Here is a 12,609-nt window from a genome sequence, read left to right as displayed (position 1 = left end):
TTTTTTTTTTTTTTTTTTTTTTTTTTTTGAGACGGAGTCTCGCTCTGTCGCCCAGGCTGGAGTGCAGTGCCGTGATCTCGGCTCACTGCAACCTCCACCTCCTGGGTTCACGCCATTCTCCTGCCTCGGCCTCCCGAGTAGCTGGGACTACAGGCGCCCGCCACCACACCCGGCTAATTTTTTTGTATTTTTAGTAGAGATAGGGTTTTACCGTGTTAGCCAGGATGGTCTCGATCTCCTGACCTCGTGATCCGCCTGCCTCGGCCTCCCAAAGTGCTGGGATTACAGGCATGAGCTATTGGCTATTTTTAATGTAAAACTTTGAAATTGTATTCATCTATGGATAAATTCTACTAGAGAGCTTATGGATGAAATCATAGCATCAGTAGTTGAACTGATGCGGGATCTATTTCTCAAGCATTTCCGCCTTTAGTTATGAAAACACCTGGAGCTCAGGGAAGGTAAGGAACCTGCACAACATCACACAGCTTCTAAATAGTCAAGACAGAGTCGAACTGGAGTGTCCCTGATTTGGAGAAATTGTACTATTCCACACTGATTACGATTGTATAGTCTTTAGCAGATGCAAGTCATATATTCTTTTTTTCCTTGCATATAATATCTATTGAAAAACCGGGTAGGTGAGAAACTTTATTATATCACTAAGAGTGACAGCATATTGTGAAAATACTGTCAGAATACCATCAGTCAAGAGTGTCTGTCCTTCCATTTAAAAGTGGCTTTGTCTAGTGGCAGGCAGCATGTCACAATAAGGAGCCATGAGGAGTTCAGGCAGAGATGCATAAATGGGTGACTGTGGGTATTCTAAGAAATCTACTGGACATGATTTTTTTGTCCCTATATGGGATCTGGAAATTCTGCCAGAGAATTTGAGTGATGCCTTCAAGAGTGATGCCTTCAAGAGTAACCCATGGCTGGGCGCGGTGGCTCACGCCTGTAATCCCAGCACGTTGGGAGGCCAAGGTGGGCGGATCACTTGAGGTTGAGAGTTTGAGGCCAGCCTGGCCAACATGGTGAAACCCCGTCACTACTAAAGATACAAAAATTAGCTGGGCATGGTGGTGTGCACCTGTAATCCCAGCTACTCAGGAGGCTGAGGCAGGAGAATCACTTGAACCGGGAGGCAGAGGCCATAGTGAGCTGAAATCATGCCACTGCACTCCAGCCTGGGTAATTCATAGAGCTTTTCTCAGGAATTCAAAGGTGGTTTGATGTTAGAAAGCTATTATTGTGACTTACTGTGTAATGCTCATCTCCATAGAGGGAGAAAAGGCATTTGATAAAATTCATTGCTTTTTTAATTAAGTAAACACCCCGTATTTATGGGGTATATGTGGTATTTTGGTATATGTATTAAAGTTCATTGCTTTTTCTCCTTGGGAGGTCAAGGTGGGAGGATTGCTTGAGCCCAGGAGTTTTGAGGTTACAGTGAGCTGTGATTGTGACACAGCTTTCCAGCTTAGGTGATAGAGTGAGACTCTGTCTCATAAAAAGAAAAGAAAGGTCGAGTGTGGCGGCTCTCACCTGTAATCCCAGCACTTTGGGAGGGTGAGGCAGGAGGATTGCTTGAGCCCAGGAGTTTGAGACCAGCCTGGGCAACATGAAACCCTGTCTCTAAATAAAAATTTTTTTTTTAATTAGCCAGATGTGATGGCATGTGCCTGTAGTCTCAACTACTCGGGAGGTTGAGGCAAGAGGATTGCTCGAGTCCAGAAGTTGAAGGCTGTGGTGAACCATGATCATGCCAGTGCACTCTAGTCTGGGGCACAGAGTGAGACCCTGTCTTAAACAAAAAAAATATTGCTTATTGATAAAAGGTTAGTAAACCAGGAATAAAAGGGAACTTCCTAAATCTGTTTAAGGCTATGTATCAGAAGCTTTCATCAAGGATATTACTGATGAAACTTTAGAAGCATTCTCTTTAGGCCAGGCATGGTGGCTCATGCCTGTAATCCCAGCACTTTGGGAGGCTGAGGCAGGTAGATTACTTGACGTCAGGAATTCAAGACCAGCCTGGCCAACATGGTGAAACCCCATCTCTACCAAAATTATAAAAAATAAGCTGGGCGTGGTGGCGTGCACCTGTAGTTCCAGCTACTTGGGAGACTGAGGCAGGAGAATCGCTTGAACCCAAGAGGTGGAAGTTGCAGTGAGCCAAGATCATGCCACTGCACTCCAGCCTGGCGACAGAGCGAGACTCCGTCTCAAAGAAAAAAAAAGCATTTTCTTTAAAATCATGCCAGGGCTAGGCACAATGGCTCACGCCTGTAATCCCAGCATTTTGGGAGGCCGAGACGAGTGGATCACTGAAGGTCGGGAGTTTGAGACCAGCATGGCCAATGTGGTGAAACCCCATCTCTACTAAAAATACAAAATTTTGCCAGCTGTGGTGGCGAGCACCTGTAATCTCAGCTACTTGAGAGGTTGAGAAAGGAGAATCGGTTGAACCTGGGAGACGGAGGTTGCAGTGAGCCAAAATCACGCCACTGCACTCCAGCCTGGGTGACACAGTAAGACTCTTGTCTCAAAAAAAAAAAAAAAAAAAAAAAAAAAGAATGAGACAGGAAACCATTTTTCACCATTTAATAAACGTTGCACTGAAAATACTAGCCAATATTAGGCCGGGTGCGGTGGCTCACACCTGTAATCCCAACACTTTGGAGGCTGAAGTGGGTGATTACTTGAGGTCAGGAGTTCGAGACCAGCCTGGCCAACAAGGTGAAACCCCATCTCTACTAGAAATAAAAAAATTAGCCAGGCGTGGTGATGCATGCCTGTAATCCCAGCTACTCAGGAGGCTGAGGCAGGAGAATTGCTTGAACCTGGAAGCAGAGGTTGCAGTGAGCTGAGATCACGCTACTGCACTGCAGCCTAGACAATAGAACGAGTCTTCGTCTCCAAGAAAATACTAGCCAATATTATAAAGGAATAAATAAAGCTGTCATTGTTTGCAGAAGTCTATGTAGAAAACTCAAGAGAATGAATGTACAGAAAACCTTTTGGAATTAATAGAGTTCACCAAAATTGGTGGATGTAAAATTAACATACAAGTGCAGCATCAAAGAGGAAATGTAATGTTAAAAAAGATACCAATGATAATAGAAACCAAAATGTCAGGTACTGCGGAATCAATATTATGAAATATGCATATAACTTTAGAGAAAAATAACTGATATTTTAGCAGACCCCAATAGTTATATTTATATATAGGAAAAAAAAGTGGCTCTGTCTATAGACAATGCTAACAATATAGCTATTTACGAAAATTATATGGACACGGGAAGGGGAACAACACACACTGGGGCCTGTCTGGGGGCCAGGGGAAGGGAGAGCATCAGGATAAATAGCTAATGTATTTGGGGCTTAATGCCTAGGTGATGGGTTGATAGGTGCAGCAAACCACCATGGCATGCATTTACCTGTGTAACAAACCTGCACGTACTGCACGTGTATCCTGGAACTTAAAGTAAAATAAAATAAAATTTTTTAAAAAGAAAATTATTTATTTAGAAAGGATACTTCCTCTTTTTAAATAAAAGTTTTCTAGAACCGTAATTCTTCGTAATTTTTTCCTCAGCAACATACCACACTCCCATGACTGTTAAGAAGTTTGAAATTCCTTCAGTTGAGAATTGCTGAGGAATGCATTTTATGTCTGCTTCATTTATGTAGATACTTTTGACAAAGAAAATATTTTCGAATTTAGAAAGAATTCTTGATAGTAACAGAAGTTTGGTTTTTGAAAACAGTATTTTAGTGATATTAAGACCTATAATCATCTCCTCTTCTAAGTAGATAAAAATCTTTACGTTAGCAACCTGGAATAATAAGTACTAGATTAACACAGTCATTGCATACTGGCCCTAATGCACCATGATCAGCTTACGAGCACGCATCACGCATCTGTAGACAACTGGCCCATCACGACATCTTGGCAAATTGATTGCCTTGGAGGATTTCGGAATGTATTGGCATAAATGCCAGACTGTGAAAGAATGATTGAACCACATGGGGTTGAATTCATCAATAGCAGCAGTCCATCCTTTCAAGCAGAACACGTGCCAAGCACCGGCTTGTAATCACAAACATCGTCTGCTGCATATTGAAGAGGAAAACAGCATGGGTGTGCTCAGGATCTTGGTGGCAGTTTCTAATTAATCACAACATTGTTTAGCAACTTGGAGTATACTCAGATTGCTTCATCCGCGAGTTCTCAATCCCCATACTTGCTCTGGTGTTTCTCTTTTTTTCTCTTCTTTCCTTCTTTTATTCCTCATATTCATCAAGGAAATATTTACTGAATGGCCTCTATTTACATCATCCTGAACTAAGCACAATGGGAAGTAAAATGATAAAATGAGCAAAGCCTGAACTACACACCCGACATAATCCAGCACAGAGATCGTAATTCACTATGCAACAGAGATCAGGGACCTAGTCCCCAAAACAAATGAGCCAGGAGTGAGAGCCTGGTCCAGTCCTTCAGAGTTGCAAGGATGGGATCCCAAGCAGAAGGAACATTGTAAGAGACAAAATTGTAACAATATGGGACTTCTTTGAGTAAAACAGATTACCCGAAAATCGCTGAAGCATTGCCTATCGGAGGAGAAAGTAGTATGAAACAAATCTCAGGTAGGCTGGGGCAGGAGTGTCCCCTTCATGAAACAGGCCCTGATGGTTCTGTTACCAATGGTTTTGAACAAGTAAGTGGAGGATTCAGTGGGGTGCTTTAGCCAACAGGTGGCAGCAATGTGGAGGCAGGATGGATTGGATTCGGTAGAGACTGGGGATGTTGAGACCACATATTAGGCTTCTTATTGAACACATGAATAGTATGTGCCAGGAACCTTATTATCTCTAATCCTCAAATGGATAGTACCACTCTTAAATCCATTTTACTGAAGAGGCGATGGAGACTTATAGAATCTCACCGTGGCTACATGGTAGGACTGGTATGTTAACACTGGTCTGTGTGAACACTTTCCACAGCCGTGCACTGTCCCACTGGGAGATGGATGCCAGCCAGACAGGCAGTAGAAAGGTGGGGAGGCAGAGAGGTACAGGTGCAGAACAGAAGAAATCTTTCCAATGTTTTGTGGAAAGAAGTTAGGCACACATACATTAATTCTGATTAAAACTTGGCAATGCATTAGATTCAGGATATACGAAGAGAGAAGGAGCACTCAAAAGCCATGAATCTTGAGTTACTTTGAAATTAGATAACATGGGGTAAAGAACAAGTTTGGGGTGAGAAATGAGGACTTCTGTTTTGTAAGTACCTGAGTGGCATACCTCTTGTGGGTCCTACCTTATGCTGTAATCTCATAATACTGTATATGTACCTCTGTTAGAGCACTTCCACCATTGTGGCATAGCTTGTTTTGTTTTGGTGGATGACCCCATCCTGGTATTATGAGCTCCTCAGGGGCTGGGCCTCCTCACATTTCTGTCCCTAGCATGGAGTAGGCTCATGGGAAGCGCTTCAGGTATGATAAGGAACTAGGGGATTCTTGGCCAGAGAGACAGGAGAAATCAATGGAAGTCCGAGGAATGCTTAAAATGAATGTTGTGAGAACATGATTGGGAGCCAGTTAGAGATGAGTGAAAGGCTCCCCTGATAGCACGCAGGACCTGACATGCTGAATTTGTCCCAAAATGAGTGTGGCTCATTTTTGTAATTATTCTCAAACAATGTTCAACTCCCTGGATGTGGGAATGGAGAAAGGGGTAGGCTGAAATAAGTGGCTTGAAGTAGATAAATCTGGAAATGAGGCTGGATAGAGTGGCAGGTAGGACCATGAAAACGATGAAGAAAATGAAGTGGAGGAATTGCAGTCGTAAGGAGCACAGAGTATGTTTGTTACTATAGCTTGGAAGTGTTTCAGTTTTGTTTCGTGTTACTCCTACTGTTCATAAGTTGTTGATTTTTTATGCTAAGAAAAATAAGCTTATTTAAGTGGACATACAAGATATCTTGGCATTTGTGGCATGAACAAGATGTCGGCCCAAGTTCTCTCTCTAAACACTTACTAGTTTGTGACCTTGGAAGAGTTATCTAATCCCTCTGTGTTTAGTTTCCTCTTTTCTAAGATGGGGTAGCAAGACCTGCTGTCTCTGACTTCACAGGACTCTGATGATGATAGGAAATTGTTCATAAGGCATGAAGAGTTATTGAAGTGTTAGATAATCCACTGAGATTTGAGCAGATGCTTAATACTCCTGGTGATTGTGTGAGAATGGCCTCCTCTCGTTGCATTCAGGAAAGGATCGTGGTGTTGGGGGAATCTTGCTGTGCTTGATTGTAGCCCAATTATAGGGCCCTAAATTGAGGAGTGGGGAGAATAATATTTGAAGCTGAGCAGTGATTATCTTGCTCCCAGTGAGGCCCGTGCTTTCTCCACAGAGGCATCTTTACTTTATCAGCAGTGGGGAAGCCTCCTACAGTTTGCATCTTGTAATCCATTAGTCACAAAGAATTCCACTTTTTCCTCCTTAACTTTTATTTAATATTAATACAAGGTAAAACTCATAAATAAATAAAACAGAAAGGGAAGAATGAGAGCAAGGAAAACCTTGAAGAGATGTTAAGGGGGCTGCATCATTGGCAGTTCTCTTTCAGAAGTCTCACAGCAGACTTCATTACTCCAGTTTGATCAAATACTGTTGTTTCTAATAATCCCCTTGTGTTCTTACTTAAGGGAATATCATGCTCTTTGAATATTGAATTTTTTTTCTTATCCAGTTCACCATGTCAGCCTTCCTGACATCTAGAGTCTCTAGATTATTGGTGAAGCTTTTTCTTATTTTTGTTGTTGATTTTTAGCAGCTCTATTGAAGAATAATTTACATGCAATAAAAAGCATGTATTTAAAGCATATAATTTGAGACGTTGGCATATGTGAACACCATGAAACCATTGCCACAACCATGCAAGTGAACATATTGCTGCCTCCCCACAACTTCCCTTGGTGCCCCTTTGTAATTCCTCCCTCCACAGGCAACCATTGATCTGCTTTCTGTCAAGTTATTTGGACTTAGAGTTTTCTTTGGGGGAACATTTTTAACAAATTCAGTATTTTTAATAGCTTATAGGGCTGGCTACTCAGGCTATTTCTTCTTGAGTGAGTTTGGAAGATTGTATCTTTTAGGGAATTTGTCTGTTGCATTGAAGATGTTGAATTTAATGGCATAAAGTTGTTCACGATACTCTTATTATTTTAATATCTGTCCTGAGTTTACCTCATTTACTCCTGATATTGGTCATTTGTGTTTCTGGCTTTTCCCTGGATAGTCTGTGCATTTGTTTTCTGTGGTTACTATAACAGATTACTACAAATTTGGTAGCTTAAAGCAGTAGACATTTATTTTCTCACAGTTCTGATGGCCAGGTGTCCACTCCTGTCCCACACCCCCTCCAGAGTCTGTAGAGGACAACCTCTTCCTTCCTTTTTCCAGCTTCTGGGGGCACCTGTCATTCCTTGGCTTTTGGCTGCATAGGTCCAATCTCTGCATTTGTCTTCTCTGCTTTTGTCTTGAATCTTCCTCAGCCTCTTCCTGATAAGGATACATGTGATTGCACTTAGGGAAAAGCTGGATGATCTAGGATTGTCTTCCGATCGCAAAATTTTTAACTTAATTATATCTACAAAGTTTATTTTTGACATGTAAGATAATACAGGTTTCAGGGATTCGGATGTGAATATGTTTTGAGGGGCCCTTATTTAGCCTACCATAGCTTGGCATGAAACTTACCAATTTTATTGGTCTTAAAAAAACAGTTTTGGTTTTATGGATTTTTCTCAACTGTCTTCTTTTCTATTTCATGGATTTCCATTTTGATCTTTAGTAATACTTTTAGCATGTGCATACTTTGGGTTTCTCTCATCTGTCTTTTTCTGGTTTCTTAAGGTTGAAGGTTTCCTAAGAGATTTCTTGCGGTAATTTTACCTGTTATACTTTAGCTCCATTCCACAAATTTTTATAGGCTATGTGTTTAGATTCTTTCAGCTTTACATTCTTACTAATTTTCATAGAAATGTGTTTTTTAGTTTTCAATTTGGGGGATGTTTTCCAGCTGTGTTTCAGTTACTGATTTCTATATTAATTTCATTATGGTCAGGATATTCTTAATATGACTTGAATCCTTTTAAATTAGTTGAGACTAGTTTAGAGCTCAGAATATAAGCTACCTCAGATAAATATTCTAAGACATTGACCATACAATTTAAGAATGCGTATCCTGCTCTTATTTGGTGGAATGTGGTTTAAATGTCACTTATTAGGTCAAGTTTGTTGATAGTGTTGTTGGAGTCTTCTATATCCTTGGTGATTTTCAGGATACTTGTATCAGTTACTTAGAGTGATGAAATATGAGAGTACAGTTGTAGGTTTTTCAATTTCCCTTTTCTGTGGTGTCGGTTTTTCTTTCGAGTATTAATATTTTGAAGCTCTCAGTAAGTGCATACACGTTTAGGATTGTTATATTCTCTTGATGTATTGGTCCCTTTGTCTTTACAGATTATATTTTCCTGCCTTTGTGCATGCTTGGTTATTTTTTATTGTATGTCCACATTATAAATTTTTATCTCATTGAGTTTTGTTCTGGGATACCATTAAGCTGCTTAGAAGCAGTTGAGTCTTGCTTTTATGCTGTTTTAGATGGCATTGAAGTAAACTTACACCATTATTAAGGTATGTCCCTTCTAAATACACTTTCTTATGCTTCAGATTTTTCACTTTGGATCGTAGGAACAGGCAGTATCCCCAGCCCTGTTTGAGCTCCTGGAATTGATTTCTCTAATCCTTTCCAGTAGTTCTTTCCCCTGTCTTGGGTTGTTTCCTCACACACCTACACTGATCAGTACTCAACTGAATACTCAAGGGAAACTCTGAAGATCTCCAGAGTTCTCCTTCCTCTCTGAATCTGTCCTCCCTGGGTCCTCTGCCATCTGAACTCTAGCCCCCTTGGCATCTCTGTATTCTGAGCTGCATCTTTTCAACTCAAGGAAACACCAAGGTCTGCCTGGTTTACCTGCCCCGTGCTGCAGCCTGGAAACTTTTTGGAGATATTGAACTGGGGACAATTATAGGGTTCACCTCATTTGTTTCCCAAATCTCAGGTATCACGTTGCTTCATTGCCTGTTATCCACTAGCATGAGAAATGTTGTTTCATGCATTTTTGCATGGCTTTCTAGTTGATTCATGTAGAAAGGGAAAGCTGATAGCCATTATTCTCTCTTAGCTGGAAGTGAAAGTCAAGAACTGGAATTTTATACAAGCTGGCTTTTAGTGCATTTTTAATCATACTTGGAAAACCTTCTGTAGGCTAGGTTCACAGACAACCTATATCATCCACAAAAGTGGCTGCCCTTGTGGGACTGTCTTTTTCATCCCTGCTGCCGGAGCCTCTGCCACCTGGACAACCTTGTGCAAGTTACTTAGCAACTTGGTAGTATGAGGTGTTCAGAGTGAAGGAAGAGGGATGAACTCATTTTGGGATCTTGAATCTACTGCTTTACTATGTGTTATATTTTAGGTCTTTTATTTCTAATCTAGTTGGTTAAAGGTTTTAATTTTTATAATGTGAGAATTTCTGTGTTTGAAAGATAAACATTTAAAATAAAATTAAATGTAAAATGTTTGTATGCACAAAACATTTTTAATTACAAAAGCAAAAGAAATGTTTTAAGTAGAGCATGACATTTTAAATGTTCACTTATGAACATTCAGCCAGTTAATATACTTGATTTTTTTCTTCTGCCTCATAGATTCTGTGATATAAAGATTAATGATGGTTTTCATTTGTAAAGGAAGTTTTACTGCCTAATGAAGCTAGGTTTATAATTTTAATGAAAGGAAATTCTTTAATTTTGTTTATGCATAATCAGATGTGCAGCTGCTGGGACCAAAATTTATCCATTAAAAAATCCAGTCTAATAAAGGAACTACCATCATTTATTTTTAACAGGAAATCCAAATCAAGAGAAAATATAAAATGAAGATTTTAAAAAACTAGGAAATATGTGATGTTTATGCAATAGCTTATTGCTTGTTTTTATGGCAAGTCAAACTTCAGTCCTAATCTGTCATAATGTTCTGTATTTCTGTTCTCCAAAATCATTATTACCTAGCCTGACCATCAAATCATGAAACAGTTTAATAGTGAAAGTAGATGCATCTCTCCAAAGATTATAATAGACTTCTTGCATTAGGAAAGACTAATTTCTCATCTGAGAAAGGGCTTTTGTTTGTTTCTGTTTTGTTGTCATTTTTTTTAAAATCATGATATACAAGGTAAATGATATTACTTTTATTTGAAAGTTTTGATTAAAGGAAAAAGGTAGTGCCTTGCTTATTTTGTGGCTCACTTGCAGGTATCTGTATTTGCAGATGAGCCTGCCTATCTTTCAGGTAGCTGATCCAGATGTATTTCAGCATTGTTACAATCAAATTCTCAAAATCCACCTGTTTAACACAGTCTTTCTGATATATTAGGCTTTAATACTGCTTTGCTCGAATCTAAGGCAATTTGACATTTATAATACCCTCAGTCTGCTTTCTAAGTGGATTGTCACTACATTTAGCTTTGAATGACCATCAACACTTCTCTAATCTATTCCCTCTCTTGCCATTTAGAAACAAAATCAATTGCAATAACTCAAGTTTTATGATTATACTCATATCCATGTAGGAAAAGGATATTCTCACCCCTATAATATTTCATTCTAACTAATGCCCTGGCTTGACGTTCCATACTATTATTGCTGAGACAACATACATATTCTATTCCTTTTTTGTGAACTTGAATATTAGATTTTCAAAAGATCCTAAAATAGTTAGACTTCTTTGGATTTTAATTTACCAGACTTGGTTTAGGTTTCATTAACAGAACTCGGACTCTAATTAAGCAGTTAGCATTGCAGTGATCCCAGCCCATCTCTTCTAACAGCGGGAACACCATAGGTCCTGGGATTCGACTCTAGCTCCATTAAGGACACCATATAGATTGCCTCTTAAAGCTAAGGTGACATTGTAACTGGAACATATATGAGGCTGGAAGGGCCACTTTTAGTAATTATGCCCTGACAGCAGGCATCAATAAGGTTAGTCAATCTACTTAAGGACTCAGTGGTTCAGATCTATAGCTTTCCAGAACTGACCCAGAGTTCAGATAAAGACCAAGGTATCTCTGCCATTTTGAAAGTTCATTTGTATTTTAAAATAATCATTGATTGCCTCTTAGGGGACTATTCAAAATTTAGAAATACACACACACACACACACACACACACACACACACACACACACACACATCTATAGATAATAGGTATTAATTGTTTTTCTTTATTAACTTTTTGGTAACTTTTATTAATAATCTCCATTGTAGCTATAACCAAGGCTGACATCATGCCCAAATTCTGTAACTTTAGTAAAATAACATGAATTTTGTTCTTTGTTTAATTGTTTTTAATGAATGCTTTTCTTACAGTTGATTAAAGCAATTTTGCCAGTGACTTTTAAGTAGTCCCACATGGATGAATTTTAAATAATACTTAATTGACAAGAAAGTTGAAGAACAAAGAAAGTGATTAATCTCTAGAGCTTATAGGGATTTAAGGAAGACTAATTTGACAGTTTTAGTTATATAGGTCTTCTTATCCATAAATTGCTTAAACTTAAATTCTCTCTTGTCGCTTTTATAGTTCAAACTAAAAAAAAAATACACTGTTTGCAAAATAAAATATTGTACCCAGATTTCTGTAAAAATAGAGTTGTTCTGATTTCAAATGCCCAGTCATGTTGATTTCATGAAGATTTGGGAAAATTTGTCCTATTGGGAATAATTACTGAGAGCTAAAAATAACAGATGTATTTTTTTTTCTTTCTTTCTTAAAAAAGCTGGACCTGTGATCTGCAGAATGCTGAGTTATCCCCCAACTCGCCGAGCTTTAATTGTGGGTTGTGGCCTACAAATGTTCCAGCAGCTCTCAGGCATTAACACCATCATGTATGTATTTCTTTCTGGCTTTTTACTGAAAAGATTGTGAAAGGATTATTTTACATGAAATAGTGAAAAATATTTCATGTAAATACTAGACTCAGTGATTTGTTCTGATTAAATGTATGAATTCTCCTTTTGGGAGATACTAACTTTACAATTTATTAATTCCAATAATTTGTAACTAGAAAAAGGTGATTTATTTTGTTTGTTATATTATTGGCTTTATTTGATTCCATAAAATTTCCCTTTTATGCCATCCAATACCTCCTTGTATTCTGAGCTTAAATATGTCATTTTTTCTAAGCCATTTCTTGATGCTATTTGGAAAGTAAAATAGAAGAAAATCACCTGGCATTGCCAGAGATTATGGGCACACAGATAGCTAATTCATTTCTTTTTGGTGCAGTCTACTACAGTGCAATGTGATAAGGACATTAGTAGAAGTACGTTTATTATAACCAGAGTATGGTAGAGGCGAGATTGAGTGGGAAGGAGAGTGGGGAATACAGAAAAATTCCCTGTTCTCTAATTTTAAGAGTAATTCCCAAAGCTGTATGTGTGCTGGGGGTGGGAAGGACTAAATATT

The 12,609-nt window shown here is 38.9% G+C and overlaps 1 protein-coding gene across 1 annotated transcript in view; it reads left to right on the top strand.

The window, feature by feature from the left end:
* The window catches only part of SLC2A13 (solute carrier family 2 member 13), a 367,606-nt gene that overhangs the window by 153,591 nt on the left and 201,406 nt on the right, over nucleotides 1–12,609 (top strand). The window contains exon 4 of the mRNA XM_032173708.2: nucleotides 11,921–12,029. Within this exon, the coding sequence (XP_032029599.1) occupies nucleotides 11,921–12,029 (109 nt within the window). The remainder of the gene's footprint in view (nucleotides 1–11,920; nucleotides 12,030–12,609) is intronic.

The sequence above is a fragment of the Hylobates moloch genome, unplaced genomic scaffold, assembly GCF_009828535.3.
Source record: "Hylobates moloch isolate HMO894 unplaced genomic scaffold, HMol_V3 SCAFFOLD_13, whole genome shotgun sequence".
Classification (NCBI taxonomy): domain Eukaryota; kingdom Metazoa; phylum Chordata; class Mammalia; order Primates; family Hylobatidae; genus Hylobates; species Hylobates moloch.
Note: the sequence above shows the minus strand (reverse complement) of the source record. Positions and strands in the feature narration are given on the sequence as shown.